This window comes from Taudactylus pleione, unplaced genomic scaffold, assembly GCF_031769625.1.
Source record: "Taudactylus pleione unplaced genomic scaffold, aTauple2 ptg000960l, whole genome shotgun sequence".
In the NCBI taxonomy this organism is placed as follows: domain Eukaryota; kingdom Metazoa; phylum Chordata; class Amphibia; order Anura; family Myobatrachidae; genus Taudactylus; species Taudactylus pleione.
In genome coordinates, this window is record NW_028285361.1 from 591,666 (window position 1) to 610,633 (window position 18,968).

Consider the following 18,968-nt stretch of genomic DNA (forward strand, 5'->3'; position numbering starts at 1 on the left):
ATTAAGCATTTGGAAACCCCCCTTTAGAAATCCTGCATTTGTTCCCGTGGTGGGTGCATCACCTTGAGCAGTAACACACAACACCAGCTCTTGCACAGGCAGGCTACTTTCTGTATCACCGACTTCACGAAGGCATACTTTGGTCAATCAATTGGAAAAAACTCGGGATGTGATAGCAAAGTAGCTTAAACTCTCCTCAGGATTTGTTATTTCCAATAAAGCAAGTAACATTGTATGAGCATTAGAAGTGGGTGATTTTGAAAACATACCATGTTTTGCACACATAATAAACTAAGGGCTGTATTCAATTTGAGGCGTTAAGTCTGGATTCACAGTAATTTACCGCTGATGACGTCATTATCGCCTGTTTTAGTTTTCCTCCGTATTCAATTTGAAAGACTTTCCGCCTAGGCGTTAAGTCAATGCAATGTAATAGGCGGTAAAGTATCGCATATGGATGGCAGGCGTTAAAAGTGCAGAATTTGGGTTTTGGGGTGCAATGTTTCGGGAACCCCCATGCAGCCTTCAGACAGTCCCCCAAAGGTAATCTGTGTCAAAAAATTTTTTTTTTAATTAAGGACACCCAAAAATTGACCTTGAAAAAGGGGGCAAAAAAAAAAAAAGTTGGGGTACAAACTTAAAAAATAGCGAACTTGACTCTGCGGGGTCCCCAAGTATGCCCCAAGTGTTTTTTTGATTGCAGGTGTTTGCGGCCTGTGGGTTTTTCACTATTTTTTTAAGTCACTTTAGCAACTTTAAAATATGCTGAACCCCATTTTCAAGTACCCCAAATTTGATGGCCATAGTTGTTTTGCCCTAAAAAAACTTCTAAATGCATCACCTTATTCAAAGCCGCATTTATGCACCTGCCGCGGCTATTACAAACCCTGACTTCCTTCAGTAGTTAAAAATGGGGGTACCCATAGTGATCCCCCATGTCTACACATCTTTAGGGGGGTCCCTAGAATATTTTCTGAAAATTCCCGTTTTTTTTAACCTGTAAAAAACAGTACTAAAAATGTACAAAAAAAATGACATAAAGTCCCCCCCAAAAGGCAAACCAGCCCCAGGCTTGCCAGCCAGTGGTGGTTTCTAAAAATACGGGGAACAAAATGTGTAGGGTTCCACCGTGTTTTAGAAACCAACACCAGACTGCAGGGACTAGTGCTGGTTTTATATATAGGGGGCAAAAAAGACATGGGGTACCCCTATATTTAAGACCAACACCAGACCCAACCGACCGGGGTGTAATGCCACAGTCCAGAGACCCAAACACCTGGACTCCAGGTCCAAAGCATTAGCACCCCAAGTCAGTCAGCGCAAGCCGGTGATCTCGAGGGAGTCGGGGACCCTCTAAAGAAGGGTCCCCCCCTCGCGAGCACCCCATGCTTACGCTGAAGCCGGGGCTCTTACCCATACCCCTTGCTTGGTGGGTATGGGGGTAATGGGGGGGCAAATAATGTAAAACTATTGTGTTTTACAGTGGAACTACAAGTGCCAGCATGCCTGCCATTTTGCATTTGTGGAACTACAAGTGCCAGCAGACATGTGGCACCTGTAATTTCACTGTAAAATAAATAGTTAAAAAAAAAAAAAACACACACCGTGACAGTATAACTTTATTACACACACCTACCCATTCACACATACTATACCAGATTAATCTGTCCCCTTCTCCAGTAGATCCTTAAAACATGGAAAAATTTCCATTTTTACCGCCGATCCAAGTATCGCCAGGTCCCGTTTTTGCCTAGTTTCAAATTGAATACGGAGATACGCGGGCACGTGCGCGATACTATAATGCCTGGAAGGCAGTGTTAAGTCTGGGCCACGTTAAATTAACGCAGCTCGGCTCAAATTGAATACGGGCCTTGGTTGTTCAGAATTTCTCAAAAGCTGAAAGGTGCATGCAGGACATGCTGACTGTGGGCCAAAAATTTTTTTTGCCATTTTTCACATTCAGCAACTGCATGTAGAAGATTGCAGCAGCTGCTTCAACTGTATAATTTGCCAATGCCGCTATCTGAAGCATGAGGTAGTAACCAGGTGGAATTCCACTGTTTATATGCTTCAGTGACTGGAGGAACAGCATTAAGCCATCCAAGCATACATATCAAACCATGAGATAGGAAGGGTGGGGAAACATGTTACCATAATCCAGCACAGTGGAGAATATTCTCAATTTTATGCAAGCTACTGAAACCATTAGAAATTGTATCCAATGAAATGAGTTCAGACACTGCCAGCCTAAGTCAGGTCATACTCTTAATCAAACTATGGGAAAAGCAGCTAAAGAAGCTGAAAGAATAGATGAAACTAAGAGATTCCGCTAAGTATGTTGAACTTGTAGATCAAGATCTTTTTTCGCTTAGCCAGGATCAAAAAGTTTGCAGCATCTTGCAGTTGAAACAGTACATTTTGACAACCATGCTTGATTCTAGGTTCAAGTTTTATGTAATGTATTTTTTTCCAACTGAAACAGATATACAAAGAGTTTCTGGCAACCAAGTTGTGAACTCAAGTGGCACAGGACATGATGACATCTCCTGCTTCAGTTACTCCTACATGCTGCCAGGGAAAAACTGGTCTTTTCCAAGAGAGACACTGGTAACGATGATGAGTCAACTCAGAACACCAGAGTGAAACATTATGACATCTAGTCAGGCTTAAAAGAATTGCCATGACACCTCTACCATGACTCAATCTGATACAGTAGGCATCAATAGAATGGTGGAAGATTACTTTAATGGTAATGTATAAATAAGCATGTCACACAGTACCTTTGAATACTGGACGGAAAAAAGGCAATTTGGAGCCTATTGTACAAATAAACTTTGGTTTTCTTTAGCTGCCCACCCTCCATTGCGTACTCGGAAAGAGTTTTTAGCACAGACGGGAACCTTGTGAGCATTCAAAGTAAAAGGCTACTTCCAAAAATTGATGGAAAACTAATGTTCATCGAAATGAACTACAAATTCCATGAAGAGGACCTTTGTCATCAATTACAACAAATAGAGACTTCTGCAACTGTGGATTCCAGTGGAGATTAGTTAATATTGTTTGAGGATGATATCAAAAGAGGGTGATGATGAGGATGTTAATGACATCTTTTAACTGTGACAATTATTAACAACACTGTTAGCTGACTTAAGCCCATTGGTAGCTTGGTTTAACTAAACCACCAAGGTGTTTTCTTTTGTGGAGACCCAAGCAAACCAAGCACTTCAGCTACAAAAGTGGCAGTCCCAGTTGCTGAAGTACTTGGTTTGTTGTACTGTACACGTTCTTTTTAATATACAACATAAGGGTGGGTTTGGAGGGCCCAAAACAATGCCATCAGCACCACTTTTCATTATGGGCTTTGCCCGCATTTCTGTATTGCTGTAAAGACTACAATCCTGTTACTCCATCTCTATTTTAGGGATGTGCAGGCTCGGATAGGTTCGAATTTGCACGCCGAGTTCGGATTTTTCCCTCCAAAAATTGAGTCTCAGAAAGAGGCAAAATGTTATCTTTCATGGACAAACATCATCTTCCATGGACTATTGTCAAGGAATGATTATGTTTGTCCATGAAAGATGACGTTTTGCCTCTTTCTGAGATCCGATTTTTGGAGGGAAAAATCCGAACTCGGCGTGCAAATTCGAAGCTATCCGAGCCTGCACATCCCTACTCTATTTACCTCTACTGGCCCGATGCCTGTGATTTATTGGTAATATACTGTATTTTTTCTACCAGGCTCTTACTTTTAGGTTATTACTATAGTTCTTGATTAATGAAAACATTCTATAGGTTCGCATAAAATTACCATCCTATCTGTCACTGCTGTCCCACTATGTTTCATAGATGTGCTATATTCTTTTAAACCACCACGTGTTTGGGCTCTGCTCTGTCACAAAGTTTAGCCAGCCATCTCGCTGCAGTCTTTGGCCAATATTTGTGAAAACATGGGCTGTGAGCTTTGAGTTTGAAATTAATGTTATTGATGTTCGCAATACTTTAGAAACAAAAACAGGTCCAAATTACATGATTTTAGATGTTTTTTTTATCAATCTATAAAGATATCTAAAACAAAAACATTTGAGGGCAATTTTGCCAAAACCAAAACATGACGAAAACGTAGAATTAAAACACGAGTTTTGCACACATCCTTACATAGTGACCACATGGAAAGGACTGGAGGTTATTTAAAGGTGTCAAATGATTGATTTTTGCATTTTTTATTCATTCTGCAAGTTTTTACAGGCTTTTTTTGCACCCCAAACTACTATACAGTGATTATTCAAGGTTTTTAAACCAGTTTTAAAGAGTTGGGGAAAAAAACACTTTTAGCTTCATCTACAAGTTCTAAGACCCTTCTCAAATCAAACATTTCTACATAACTGCCATTCATCATTTAACCCATTAATGAGCTTTTTAGAGAAATTCACCTGAAAACTGACATTGGCCAACTGATACTACTTAAACACCTCTAATGGGGCATATCCACTACACGAGTGTAGAACGACTGTACGATTACAACATCGTAATCATCATACTGTGTGTGGATATTGTGCCCACACTGAACTATATGTCATTCAGTGCAGGCACCCGCCCCCATCCCCAAACATGCACAACCTGACAATCTCGGCGGTTTAGCCTGCATGTTCAGGCGATGACAGATGCCAACAACGACCAGCAGGAGCGCACATCGCTGGTCATTGCCGGCATAATTACTGCACGATTAATGAACGATTGAATGATAACGATGTTGTTATCGTTCAATCATTCATTTTAATCGTGTAATGGATATGCGCCTTAAGTGCATGATTATTCTTTGGAAGGGGTGCACTAGAGGTTCTGCACTTTGTCCCAACATTTTTACCTTAAAATAAAAATTTTCCCTATATTTCACCTGCTCAGGGAGGTGCTCCCCAAAAAATGTAAATTGCTGGGAAACTGCAATGCAAGTTTGGAAAGTGAATAGCAAACTCACAGGACCCAACTTGCTCCTAAATGAATTGACCTCATAAGTGGCTTATTTATTTAAATAAACTATTTACCCTTTTAAAGAACAGGGACACTTTGCACCTAAGAGGGATAGGAGACTATAAAAAAAACAAGAGCAATTTTGAACTTGTTTCAGGTTGTAGAAATTCTGTAATCTCTGCGTAGAATGCTATTAGTTGAGAGAAACATTGAAGTTTTAGATTTATTATTAATGTAGGTTTGTCGCCACCTGCTGGCAGTGTATATAGTTACACTGAAAATTTTTATTTTATAGCTACTATTATGGTTAGAAAAAATTGAGGGTACACAAACATACACCACACTCAAAAATATTTTATTTGTTTTATTTTATCAACCATTGTAATTATGACATATGCCACACCCTGATGCCAGTTAAGAGTGGCTGTCAACACCATCCACAAAAAGCAAAAAATAACAAAAACACTGCGCCTGGATGGCGATATAGACCGACATAAAATCAAACAAATAGTAAAAAATTTAATTATACATGTGTAATTCTTTCACAAAGAAACAGAAAATTGGCTTGGCTTAAAATAACAGTGTTTATTGAGAAAAACATAATTAATATATTAAAATAAAAATGAGTATACAAGTTTGTATATTGTTTGCTACTTATAAATCTTTCGAGAGCTTATATTGAAAATTGTCTTACCAATTTTGTTGTATGTGTTTGTTTTAGATGTTTATTTTTTTTATTTAATATTATAATTATGTTTTTTGTTAAGAAATACTGATATTGTAATCTGTGCACACCCTGACCACACATAATTTTGCCAGTGCCCACTGGTGTGTGATGGATTTTGTCCTCTGTTCTCATTCTGTTTAACTCTGGTATAACATCAATTTTACACTCTGGTATATGATGTATTAGTCTTACTACACTTGTAACAAAACACTCCGGTTTGCAGATTCTGATGCACTGATAAAGTATGAGCAACAAACACATGTGATCAGTGATGTCAATCAACCCCCAATAACTTCCTATAACAATGGCTAGAAATAAATGTGTTAAGAAGCAAACTGTAAAAGAGCAGAATACCATGTATTAAGCAAAAAAGATTATATGCCGTCCTTAATTCAGTTCAGAGTCTGTTGATGTATGGATAATAACTGTACCTGTGGATGAAAAGATAAATAAGAATTATGTAATAACAATTTAGGCTACCGTATATTAATTATACTACTCTTGTAAAAAAAAAACACAATGATAATATTGTAATCCATAGTTTATGTTTGTTAATCACAGAGCAGAGGGTTCATATAAGTTGTTTTCTTTTTAACCATATCTGTCATTTATTCTTGCAATTTGAAATGATTAGTTTTCCTAATTATGACTCCTAATAAAAAAAAATATGATATAGGATTTTAAGAGTAACTCAAGTTTAAAACAAATGGCTTCCATTAACTATGTCAGCCCATGATATACATATTTGCTTATGCAACATGATACATGCGAGCATTAGTTTATCAGTTTCAGTAACATTTGTTTTGTTTTACTGTTTCATATTATCATTCCTGGTGCTTTGAGGTCTCTTGATACTGAGTTAAGCTGGGTGCACACCTTATGAAGGTGCGATCCAGCGATGCAGCGAGCGATGTAACTATACACGTAACTGTGCAGCACATCCAATGGGGCGATTCAATGGATGACGGCCTGGAATGACGGCTTAGTCATACACACTATACGATGTGTACAATATATCGTTCCAATCTTTGGGCTGATATATCAGACAATGGGGTACTTAACGTGCCGCTTTAATGCTTCCTGCTTCGCCTCTTTACCGAGGCAAAGCAGGAAGCACTACCAATGAGATGTAAGAACATCTCATCGGCCAGAGAGGGGGAGCGTTAACTCCCCCCTCCGGCGCTACCCGCTAGAGACCACAATGCATCAGCCTAGTGCTGATGAGCTGTGTCTCTGTCCCGGCTGGCTCCACTGAGCAAGTATCGCGAGATCCCTGTGTGCAGCCTGGAGCCGGCAGCCGCCGCAGCAGGGACAGCGCTGTATAGCGACAGCTACAGCGGGCCGAACGGTAAGGCGATATGACCGTTCGTACATGGCCCAGGCTATCAGCGCTGCTATCTTGTATATAGCAGCGCTGATAATGACAGGGGCGCATAGCGCCTGGGTCATTTACCGCCCAGACCCCCGACCCTACATCGGGGAGAAACGGTATCAGCGCACCTAATGTGCGCTTATACCACTTCTGGGCTTCTTACATCTCTCCCAATATATCGTATGGTGTGTACCCCGCTCTCCTATCCAATCAACGAGTTAGGCTGATTATACCCTAATGGGGTCAGTGATACCACTGTGGGATTCTTGTGTGTCATTTGGAGGGGTGCTTGGATACCTTAAGTTGTTGGTGATAGGCTGGCAGTTGACCCCCACCTAGGCATTGAGTGGATGGTGGTGGGCTGGCAGTTGGCCCTCGTCTAGGCTTTGAGTGGAAGGTTTTGGGTTGGCAGTTGGCCCTCATCTAGGCAGTGTTGATTGCATGTAATGGGCTGGCAGTTGGCCCTCATTTAAGCCAGTTTGTTTGAGAATACATTGCCACTGCATGTAGGGGCGTTTTGTCTTTGTACTGTGGCACCCCATCAAGACCCTACATAAATGTTAAGTAATAACCTGCTTCCTGCCACTGTCTAATACAGGCCATTATAGAACTGTTTTCATTGAGGTTCAGGGACTCTTTGCACTGGCTCTCTCAGCGGCGGTGGACATTAGGGGACAGTGAGTACTGTGGCAGGCTCAAGGATTGAACTAAAGAAAATGACAGTTGGTGGCTGTGCTGAGGTGAGGTAACAGCCGGTGGGAGCAGAGCTGCATGGTGTGTGTGTTACCTGATTCTCCACGGTTCTTCATGGTGACTGATAGCCGTGAGTGGCTAGACGGACAGACAAACAGCGTCATTACAACTACCTTATGGAAGTCTGGAGCAGCTGACAGGAGGAAGGTCTGTGAAACACCTGCAAACACAACCTCACCCGCTATCCCCACTGCTCAGCCATCAGTCCTGACAGGACAGTGTGACAGTCTGTATTAATGCTCCCCAGCCAGGCTGCATCATTCTTTCCCCGTCCAAGGTAGCTGCAGAACTGCACATAATACTTACAGTCAGGGACTGGTCATTGAGAGACTCGACCAGCTGGGTAGGTCCCACACCTTCATACCCCTGCTATCTTCACAGGGAAGTCCCAGTATGAAATTGCCTCTGTATGTACCAGTGACATTAAAACTATTCAACCTTCTCTACAACCTTGCAGGCAGGACACAAATATACTAAAATTGTGCATCAGATTGCATGAATAACAATTGCCATAAAGGAATAGTTATCTGTCAATTAAACTAACCCGGGCAACGGAAAGTGCACTGACTCTACAAAGAGCGCTGAACTTTATTACTAACCGTCATTTACATGCATGCAGTAACTTTACTTGGGTAAATAAGAAAATTAAGTTCTGAATATACTTTAAGGGTAAATTGTTGTTTTAGTCTTGTTTGTATTGGGGTATGATGGGTAACACCATATTTAATGTAAACAGTTGCATATCAATCTGCTACAATATGCATGTTTTTCTGCAATAACATATTAGTTTGCTGCTTCATCTAGATGCAAAGAGTACTCAGTCATTCCAGTGTCCAGTACAATAAAATACGCATTTTGTTGGACGGGTAATTTATTTGTTAATGCATAACTGCTAGGAATATAGATTGTTGTGAATCAAATCTGCACTATTTACTCTGTAATAAACTGAAACACTAATTTGAAGCAAAATTAGTAACTTATTTGCCTGTACATCCCTCCTTACCTCTCTGAGCAACAAAGAGAAACCAATCCTAACCTGGTAAGATTGAAACACATCACACCACACTTGTACAATATCTGTGGGGGTATTACATTTGGCGTCACAAGAACAGGATACAGAGTCCAAAGTAAGGAGGAATCATAAAGCAGGCAGCAATGTCACAGGAACATCAATCAATGGGGGATTCACCTAATATGGGTGCCAGCGGAACAAGACAAGAAACACCGATGTCTCATATCAATCCTATAACATTACCATACTGGTTCGGTGCTCCTTGGCTGCCCACTTATTCCGGGGACATCTGTGATGCAGAGAACAACACCTTTAAAGAATTCAAGAATAAAATGCGTTCTATGTTCCGCCTCTACCCATTAACAGACCAACAGCAAGTAGAGATCCTGATAGGGCAACTGAAAGGCACAGCCCAGAGAGAGGTAACTGCATGGCCAGTGGAAGAAAGAAAAACAGTAGGCCTCATCTTGAACCGACTAGCTACCACATTTAACACAAGAACATTATCTGAGCTTAAGATGGACTTTTACTCAAGAAAACAACAGCCAGGTGAAAGTCTGTGTGACTTTGCCCGCAGTCTACAGGAGGCACTTCGAGCATTACAGGCTTTCGATCCAACAGAAGTCAGACCAACAGAGGAGACATTAATTCATCAGTTTATAGAGGGTTCTCACTGTGAGATTTTGAAGGCGCAGTTACGCCTACTTCAGCTACAGACTCCAAATAGCTCATTCTTGAACTTCAAAGAAGCTGCCATTAAAGTGGTAGGGAAATTTCAGGGACAGGAAATGTGTTTTCCTAAGATGCCAGGGTACCTAGAAATTAAATACCCTCCAGACACCGTACAAAAGGGAATCATGGGGCTGCACACACTGAAAGAAGTTGTTTTACAGGGTGCACAAGCCCCTAGGACCCATCAACTCAGTGCTATAAGAGAACAAGTGGCTTTGCTGACACATAGAATAACTTCAATGTGCTTTGAGTTGCTGAATTTAATAAACCAACAAGCCCAGTGCCAAGAAGAGACAGACTGGAGCTTCCAGAGATGACAGCAAAATGATTGTTGGTGGGACTACCCACAGAACACCAGAAGATGCCTCTCAAACCATGGCCAGCCTATATGTAGATATTGCAATAGCAGTGGCGATATAGAAAGTGCTTGCAATCAGTTGGATACATTAAATACAGAGATTAAGAGTTCATTAGAAGAAGGACAGCCGAGAGATGTGGACCCTCTTTCTGTAAGCCAGAATGAAATTAAATCTGTGTTAACACCTGCAGCAGGCTATAATCCTCAAACCAGCACAAGAAAAGTTTTGGGCAAAGTCATATGGTTCCATGTGCAACGTGGTTATGGATTCATAAACCGGAATGACACCAAGGAAGATGTGTTCGTACATTATACCAGCATCAAGAAAAACAACCTCGGGAAGTACCTCCGTAGTTTGGAAGACAGAGAGACAGTTGAGTTTGATGTGGTGAAAGGTGAGAAAGGACTACAGGCAGCTAATGTAACTGGTCTTGGTGGTGAACCAGTTCAAGGCAGCAAATATGCAGTGGTTTACAAACATTCTCAACACTATCTGCGTCGCAGAGGTCCTCCACGTAATCACCAACAGAACTACCAATACCATGAACATGGAGAGAAATTAGAAGTTCAAAGTGCGTCAGATGGTGCTAATCAACACCGGCCTTACAGGAGACATTGCTTCCCACCATACTGTCCAAGGAAATCATATGGACACAGACAGCAGTGTCTCAATGTCCGTGTGCAGGGTGGAGTGTTTGGGAAAACAGAAGATCAAGATGGGGAGGAACCAAATGGATGGATCCAAAAGAGCTTGCAAGAAGTTGTCAGACCACAACCTCCTCAAGAGTTTCCATGCCAAAGAAAACTCAGAAGGGTTAACGCCCATTCAATCTTGGCCATTCCCAACCAGCAAGATATATGTGCCACTAATGGAAATGAAAACACTGAAAGAGTGATCCACACAGCCATGGCAGAAGGATTGGAACCCCTTAAACCCAATTGCCCAGATTCAGTTATATTGAAGTCTGAATCTAATGTTCCTGCAGAATCCCGTAGTGCAGCTGGAGAGGCTGTGATGTATCTTTTTCCAGAGTGGCATCACCCAGACTGCGAGTACACAATGGTAGACTCTAGAATTATAGTTTCATTTTTGCAACAGCGATTTAGCAAGTCAGGAAAGAGGAATAAAGGTGCCTCACATATTCAGTATAGACACTAGCGTACAATGTAGAGTGTTCAAAATATCTAACTTAAAAGAAAATTTGTATGAAGTTAATATGTGAAAAGTGCTGTAATCAGTTATGCCACTGTTACATTATAGCAAGGTGCTAAAGTTTGCTAAACTTTCCTGGAAATTGTAACTAACTGTGATCTACTTTGTGTAATGAAAGAATATACTTAAAGTATGTGTAACAATGCTGATGTTGAAGTCTAAAATGTTAAAGCAATTACTAGAGGAATAAGATGCGTGAGCACACGCATCATTTTAGCGGGGAAGTATGTGGCACCCCATCAAGACCCCACATAAATGTTAAGTAATAACCTGCTTCCTGCCACTGTCTAATACAGGCCATTATAGAACTGTTTTCATTGAGGTTCAGGGACTCTTTGCACTGGCTCTCTCAGCGGCGGTGGACATTAGGGGACAGTGAGTACTGTGGCAGGCTCAAGGATTGAACTAAAGAAAATGACAGTTGGTGGCTGTGCTGAGGTGAGGTAACAGCCGGTGGGAGCAGAGCTGCATGGTGTGTGTGTTACCTGATTCTCCACGGTTCTTCATGGTGACTGATAGCCGTGAGTGGCTAGACGGACAGACAAACAGCGTCATTACAACTACCTTATGGAAGTCTGGAGCAGCTGACAGGAGGAAGGTCTGTGAAACACCTGCAAACACAACCTCACCCGCTATCCCCACTGCTCAGCCATCAGTCCTGACAGGACAGTGTGACAGTCTGTATTAATGCTCCCCGGCCAGGCTGCATCATTCTTTCCCCGTCCAAGGTAGCTGCAGAACTGCACATAATACTTACAGTCAGGGACTGGTCATTGAGAGACTCGACCAGCTGGGTAGGTCCCACACCTTCATACCCCTGCTATCTTCACAGGGAAGTCCCAGTATGAAATTGCCTCTGTATGTACCAGTGACATTAAAACTATTCAACCTTCTCTACAACCTTGCAGGCAGGACACAAATATACTAAAATTGTGCATCAGATTGCATGAATAACAATTGCCATAAAGGAATAGTTATCTGTCAATTAAACTAACCCGGGCAACGGAAAGTGCACTGACTCTACAAAGAGCGCTGAACTTTATTACTAACCGTCATTTACATGCATGCAGTAACTTTACTTGGGTAAATAAGAAAATTAAGTTCTGAATATACTTTAAGGGTAAATTGTTGTTTTAGTCTTGTTTGTATTGGGGTATGATGGGTAACACCATATTTAATGTAAACAGTTGCATATCAATCTGCTACAATATGCATGTTTTTCTGCAATAACATATTAGTTTGCTGCTTCATCTAGATGCAAAGAGTACTCAGTCATTCCAGTGTCCAGTACAATAAAATACGCATTTTGTTGGACGGGTAATTTATTTGTTAATGCATAACTGCTAGGAATATAGATTGTTGTGAATCAAATCTGCACTATTTACTCTGTAATAAACTGAAACACTAATTTGAAGCAAAATTAGTAACTTATTTGCCTGTACATCCCTCCTTACCTCTCTGAGCAACAAAGAGAAACCAATCCTAACCTGGTAAGATTGAAACACATCACACCACACTTGTACAATATCTGTGGGGGTATTACATTTGGCGTCACAAGAACAGGATACAGAGTCCAAAGTAAGGAGGAATCATAAAGCAGGCAGCAATGTCACAGGAACATCAATCAATGGGGGATTCACCTAATATGGGTGCCAGCGGAACAAGACAAGAAACACCGATGTCTCATATCAATCCTATAACATTACCATACTGGTTCGGTGCTCCTTGGCTGCCCACTTATTCCGGGGACATCTGTGATGCAGAGAACAACACCTTTAAAGAATTCAAGAATAAAATGCGTTCTATGTTCCGCCTCTACCCATTAACAGACCAACAGCAAGTAGAGATCCTGATAGGGCAACTGAAAGGCACAGCCCAGAGAGAGGTAACTGCATGGCCAGTGGAAGAAAGAAAAACAGTAGGCCTCATCTTGAACCGACTAGCTACCACATTTAACACAAGAACATTATCTGAGCTTAAGATGGACTTTTACTCAAGAAAACAACAGCCAGGTGAAAGTCTGTGTGACTTTGCCCGCAGTCTACAGGAGGCACTTCGAGCATTACAGGCTTTCGATCCAACAGAAGTCAGACCAACAGAGGAGACATTAATTCATCAGTTTATAGAGGGTTCTCACTGTGAGATTTTGAAGGCGCAGTTACGCCTACTTCAGCTACAGACTCCAAATAGCTCATTCTTGAACTTCAAAGAAGCTGCCATTAAAGTGGTAGGGAAATTTCAGGGACAGGAAATGTGTTTTCCTAAGATGCCAGGGTACCTAGAAATTAAATACCCTCCAGACACCGTACAAAAGGGAATCATGGGGCTGCACACACTGAAAGAAGTTGTTTTACAGGGTGCACAAGCCCCTAGGACCCATCAACTCAGTGCTATAAGAGAACAAGTGGCTTTGCTGACACATAGAATAACTTCAATGTGCTTTGAGTTGCTGAATTTAATAAACCAACAAGCCCAGTGCCAAGAAGAGACAGACTGGAGCTTCCAGAGATGACAGCAAAATGATTGTTGGTGGGACTACCCACAGAACACCAGAAGATGCCTCTCAAACCATGGCCAGCCTATATGTAGATATTGCAATAGCAGTGGCGATATAGAAAGTGCTTGCAATCAGTTGGATACATTAAATACAGAGATTAAGAGTTCATTAGAAGAAGGACAGCCGAGAGATGTGGACCCTCTTTCTGTAAGCCAGAATGAAATTAAATCTGTGTTAACACCTGCAGCAGGCTATAATCCTCAAACCAGCACAAGAAAAGTTTTGGGCAAAGTCATATGGTTCCATGTGCAACGTGGTTATGGATTCATAAACCGGAATGACACCAAGGAAGATGTGTTCGTACATTATACCAGCATCAAGAAAAACAACCTCGGGAAGTACCTCCGTAGTTTGGAAGACAGAGAGACAGTTGAGTTTGATGTGGTGAAAGGTGAGAAAGGACTACAGGCAGCTAATGTAACTGGTCTTGGTGGTGAACCAGTTCAAGGCAGCAAATATGCAGTGGTTTACAAACATTCTCAACACTATCTGCGTCGCAGAGGTCCTCCACGTAATCACCAACAGAACTACCAATACCATGAACATGGAGAGAAATTAGAAGTTCAAAGTGCGTCAGATGGTGCTAATCAACACCGGCCTTACAGGAGACATTGCTTCCCACCATACTGTCCAAGGAAATCATATGGACACAGACAGCAGTGTCTCAATGTCCGTGTGCAGGGTGGAGTGTTTGGGAAAACAGAAGATCAAGATGGGGAGGAACCAAATGGATGGATCCAAAAGAGCTTGCAAGAAGTTGTCAGACCACAACCTCCTCAAGAGTTTCCATGCCAAAGAAAACTCAGAAGGGTTAACGCCCATTCAATCTTGGCCATTCCCAACCAGCAAGATATATGTGCCACTAATGGAAATGAAAACACTGAAAGAGTGATCCACACAGCCATGGCAGAAGGATTGGAACCCCTTAAACCCAATTGCCCAGATTCAGTTATATTGAAGTCTGAATCTAATGTTCCTGCAGAATCCCGTAGTGCAGCTGGAGAGGCTGTGATGTATCTTTTTCCAGAGTGGCATCACCCAGACTGCGAGTACACAATGGTAGACTCTAGAATTATAGTTTCATTTTTGCAACAGCGATTTAGCAAGTCAGGAAAGAGGAATAAAGGTGCCTCACATATTCAGTATAGACACTAGCGTACAATGTAGAGTGTTCAAAATATCTAACTTAAAAGAAAATTTGTATGAAGTTAATATGTGAAAAGTGCTGTAATCAGTTATGCCACTGTTACATTATAGCAAGGTGCTAAAGTTTGCTAAACTTTCCTGGAAATTGTAACTAACTGTGATCTACTTTGTGTAATGAAAGAATATACTTAAAGTATGTGTAACAATGCTGATGTTGAAGTCTAAAATGTTAAAGCAATTACTAGAGGAATAAGATGCGTGAGCACACGCATCATTTTAGCGGGGAAGTATGTGGCACCCCATCAAGACCCCACATAAATGTTAAGTAATAACCTGCTTCCTGCCACTGTCTAATACAGGCCATTATAGAACTGTTTTCATTGAGGTTCAGGGACTCTTTGCACTGGCTCTCTCAGCGGCGGTGGACATTAGGGGACAGTGAGTACTGTGGCAGGCTCAAGGATTGAACTAAAGAAAATGACAGTTGGTGGCTGTGCTGAGGTGAGGTAACAGCCGGTGGGAGCAGAGCTGCATGGTGTGTGTGTTACCTGATTCTCCACGGTTCTTCATGGTGACTGATAGCCGTGAGTGGCTAGACGGACAGACAAACAGCGTCATTACAACTACCTTATGGAAGTCTGGAGCAGCTGACAGGAGGAAGGTCTGTGAAACACCTGCAAACACAACCTCACCCGCTATCCCCACTGCTCAGCCATCAGTCCTGACAGGACAGTGTGACAGTCTGTATTAATGCTCCCCGGCCAGGCTGCATCATTCTTTCCCCGTCCAAGGTAGCTGCAGAACTGCACATAATACTTACAGTCAGGGACTGGTCATTGAGAGACTCGACCAGCTGGGTAGGTCCCACACCTTCATACCCCTGCTATCTTCACAGGGAAGTCCCAGTATGAAATTGCCTCTGTATGTACCAGTGACATTAAAACTATTCAACCTTCTCTACAACCTTGCAGGCAGGACACAAATATACTAAAATTGTGCATCAGATTGCATGAATAACAATTGCCATAAAGGAATAGTTATCTGTCAATTAAACTAACCCGGGCAACGGAAAGTGCACTGACTCTACAAAGAGCGCTGAACTTTATTACTAACCGTCATTTACATGCATGCAGTAACTTTACTTGGGTAAATAAGAAAATTAAGTTCTGAATATACTTTAAGGGTAAATTGTTGTTTTAGTCTTGTTTGTATTGGGGTATGATGGGTAACACCATATTTAATGTAAACAGTTGCATATCAATCTGCTACAATATGCATGTTTTTCTGCAATAACATATTAGTTTGCTGCTTCATCTAGATGCAAAGAGTACTCAGTCATTCCAGTGTCCAGTACAATAAAATACGCATTTTGTTGGACGGGTAATTTATTTGTTAATGCATAACTGCTAGGAATATAGATTGTTGTGAATCAAATCTGCACTATTTACTCTGTAATAAACTGAAACACTAATTTGAAGCAAAATTAGTAACTTATTTGCCTGTACATCCCTCCTTACCTCTCTGAGCAACAAAGAGAAACCAATCCTAACCTGGTAAGATTGAAACACATCACACCACACTTGTACAATATCTGTGGGGGTATTACATTTGGCGTCACAAGAACAGGATACAGAGTCCAAAGTAAGGAGGAATCATAAAGCAGGCAGCAATGTCACAGGAACATCAATCAATGGGGGATTCACCTAATATGGGTGCCAGCGGAACAAGACAAGAAACACCGATGTCTCATATCAATCCTATAACATTACCATACTGGTTCGGTGCTCCTTGGCTGCCCACTTATTCCGGGGACATCTGTGATGCAGAGAACAACACCTTTAAAGAATTCAAGAATAAAATGCGTTCTATGTTCCGCCTCTACCCATTAACAGACCAACAGCAAGTAGAGATCCTGATAGGGCAACTGAAAGGCACAGCCCAGAGAGAGGTAACTGCATGGCCAGTGGAAGAAAGAAAAACAGTAGGCCTCATCTTGAACCGACTAGCTACCACATTTAACACAAGAACATTATCTGAGCTTAAGATGGACTTTTACTCAAGAAAACAACAGCCAGGTGAAAGTCTGTGTGACTTTGCCCGCAGTCTACAGGAGGCACTTCGAGCATTACAGGCTTTCGATCCAACAGAAGTCAGACCAACAGAGGAGACATTAATTCATCAGTTTATAGAGGGTTCTCACTGTGAGATTTTGAAGGCGCAGTTACGCCTACTTCAGCTACAGACTCCAAATAGCTCATTCTTGAACTTCAAAGAAGCTGCCATTAAAGTGGTAGGGAAATTTCAGGGACAGGAAATGTGTTTTCCTAAGATGCCAGGGTACCTAGAAATTAAATACCCTCCAGACACCGTACAAAAGGGAATCATGGGGCTGCACACACTGAAAGAAGTTGTTTTACAGGGTGCACAAGCCCCTAGGACCCATCAACTCAGTGCTATAAGAGAACAAGTGGCTTTGCTGACACATAGAATAACTTCAATGTGCTTTGAGTTGCTGAATTTAATAAACCAACAAGCCCAGTGCCAAGAAGAGACAGACTGGAGCTTCCAGAGATGACAGCAAAATGATTGTTGGTGGGACTACCCACAGAACACCAGAAGATGCCTCTCAAACCATGGCCAGCCTATATGTAGATATTGCAATAGCAGTGGCGATATAGAAAGTGCTTGCAATCAGTTGGATACATTAAATACAGAGATTAAGAGTTCATTAGAAGAAGGACAGCCGAGAGATGTGGACCCTCTTTCTGTAAGCCAGAATGAAATTAAATCTGTGTTAACACCTGCAGCAGGCTATAATCCTCAAACCAGCACAAGAAAAGTTTTGGGCAAAGTCATATGGTTCCATGTGCAACGTGGTTATGGATTCATAAACCGGAATGACACCAAGGAAGATGTGTTCGTACATTATACCAGCATCAAGAAAAACAACCTCGGGAAGTACCTCCGTAGTTTGGAAGACAGAGAGACAGTTGAGTTTGATGTGGTGAAAGGTGAGAAAGGACTACAGGCAGCTAATGTAACTGGTCTTGGTGGTGAACCAGTTCAAGGCAGCAAATATGCAGTGGTTTACAAACATTCTCAACACTATCTGCGTCGCAGAGGTCCTCCACGTAATCACCAACAGAACTACCAATACCATGAACATGGAGAGAAATTAGAAGTTCAAAGTGCGTCAGATGGTGCTAATCAACACCGGCCTTACAGGAGACATTGCTTCCCACCATACTGTCCAAGGAAATCATATGGACACAGACAGCAGTGTCTCAATGTCCGTGTGCAGGGTGGAGTGTTTGGGAAAACAGAAGATCAAGATGGGGAGGAACCAAATGGATGGATCCAAAAGAGCTTGCAAGAAGTTGTCAGACCACAACCTCCTCAAGAGTTTCCATGCCAAAGAAAACTCAGAAGGGTTAACGCCCATTCAATCTTGGCCATTCCCAACCAGCAAGATATATGTGCCACTAATGGAAATGAAAACACTGAAAGAGTGATCCACACAGCCATGGCAGAAGGATTGGAACCCCTTAAACCCAATTGCCCAGATTCAGTTATATTGAAGTCTGAATCTAATGTTCCTGCAGAATCCCGTAGTGCAGCTGGAGAGGCTGTGATGTATCTTTTTCCAGAGTGGCATCACCCAGACTGCGAGTACACAATGGTAGACTCTAGAATTATAGTTTCATTTTTGCAACAGCGATTTAGCAAGTCAGGAAAGAGGAATAAAGGTGCCTCACATATTCAGTATAGACACTAGCGTACAATGTAGAGTGTTCAAAATATCTAACTTAAAAGAAAATTTGTATGAAGTTAATATGTGAAAAGTGCTGTAATCAGTTATGCCACTGTTACATTATAGCAAGGTGCTAAAGTTTGCTAAACTTTCCTGGAAATTGTAACTAACTGTGATCTACTTTGTGTAATGAAAGAATATACTTAAAGTATGTGTAACAATGCTGATGTTGAAGTCTAAAATGTTAAAGCAATTACTAGAGGAATAAGATGCGTGAGCACACGCATCATTTTAGCGGGGAAGTATGTGGCACCCCATCAAGACCCCACATAAATGTTAAGTAATAACCTGCTTCCTGCCACTGTCTAATACAGGCCAT

The 18,968-nt window shown here is 41.7% G+C and overlaps 3 protein-coding genes across 3 annotated transcripts; all 3 read left to right on the top strand.

Annotated features, from left to right (window-relative positions):
• The first annotated feature begins 9,047 nt into the window (after positions 1 to 9,047).
• Positions 9,048 to 11,081, top strand: LOC148473151 (uncharacterized). The gene is made up of 2 exons (XM_088460032.1): positions 9,048 to 9,867; positions 10,021 to 11,081. The coding sequence occupies exons 1-2, from the start codon at positions 9,048 to 9,050 to the stop codon at positions 11,079 to 11,081; spliced, it is 1,881 nt and encodes a 626-aa protein (XP_088316158.1).
• A 1,732-nt stretch (positions 11,082 to 12,813) lies between these two features.
• On the top strand, positions 12,814 to 14,847 carry LOC148473152 (uncharacterized). The gene is made up of 2 exons (XM_088460033.1): positions 12,814 to 13,633; positions 13,787 to 14,847. Exons 1-2 carry the CDS (start codon positions 12,814 to 12,816, stop codon positions 14,845 to 14,847), a joined length of 1,881 nt encoding a protein of 626 aa, XP_088316159.1.
• Positions 14,848 to 16,579: 1,732 nt separating this feature from the next.
• Positions 16,580 to 18,613, top strand: LOC148473153 (uncharacterized). Its single transcript, XM_088460034.1, has 2 exons — positions 16,580 to 17,399; positions 17,553 to 18,613. The coding sequence occupies exons 1-2, from the start codon at positions 16,580 to 16,582 to the stop codon at positions 18,611 to 18,613; spliced, it is 1,881 nt and encodes a 626-aa protein (XP_088316160.1).
• The last annotated feature ends 355 nt before the right edge of the window (positions 18,614 to 18,968 follow it).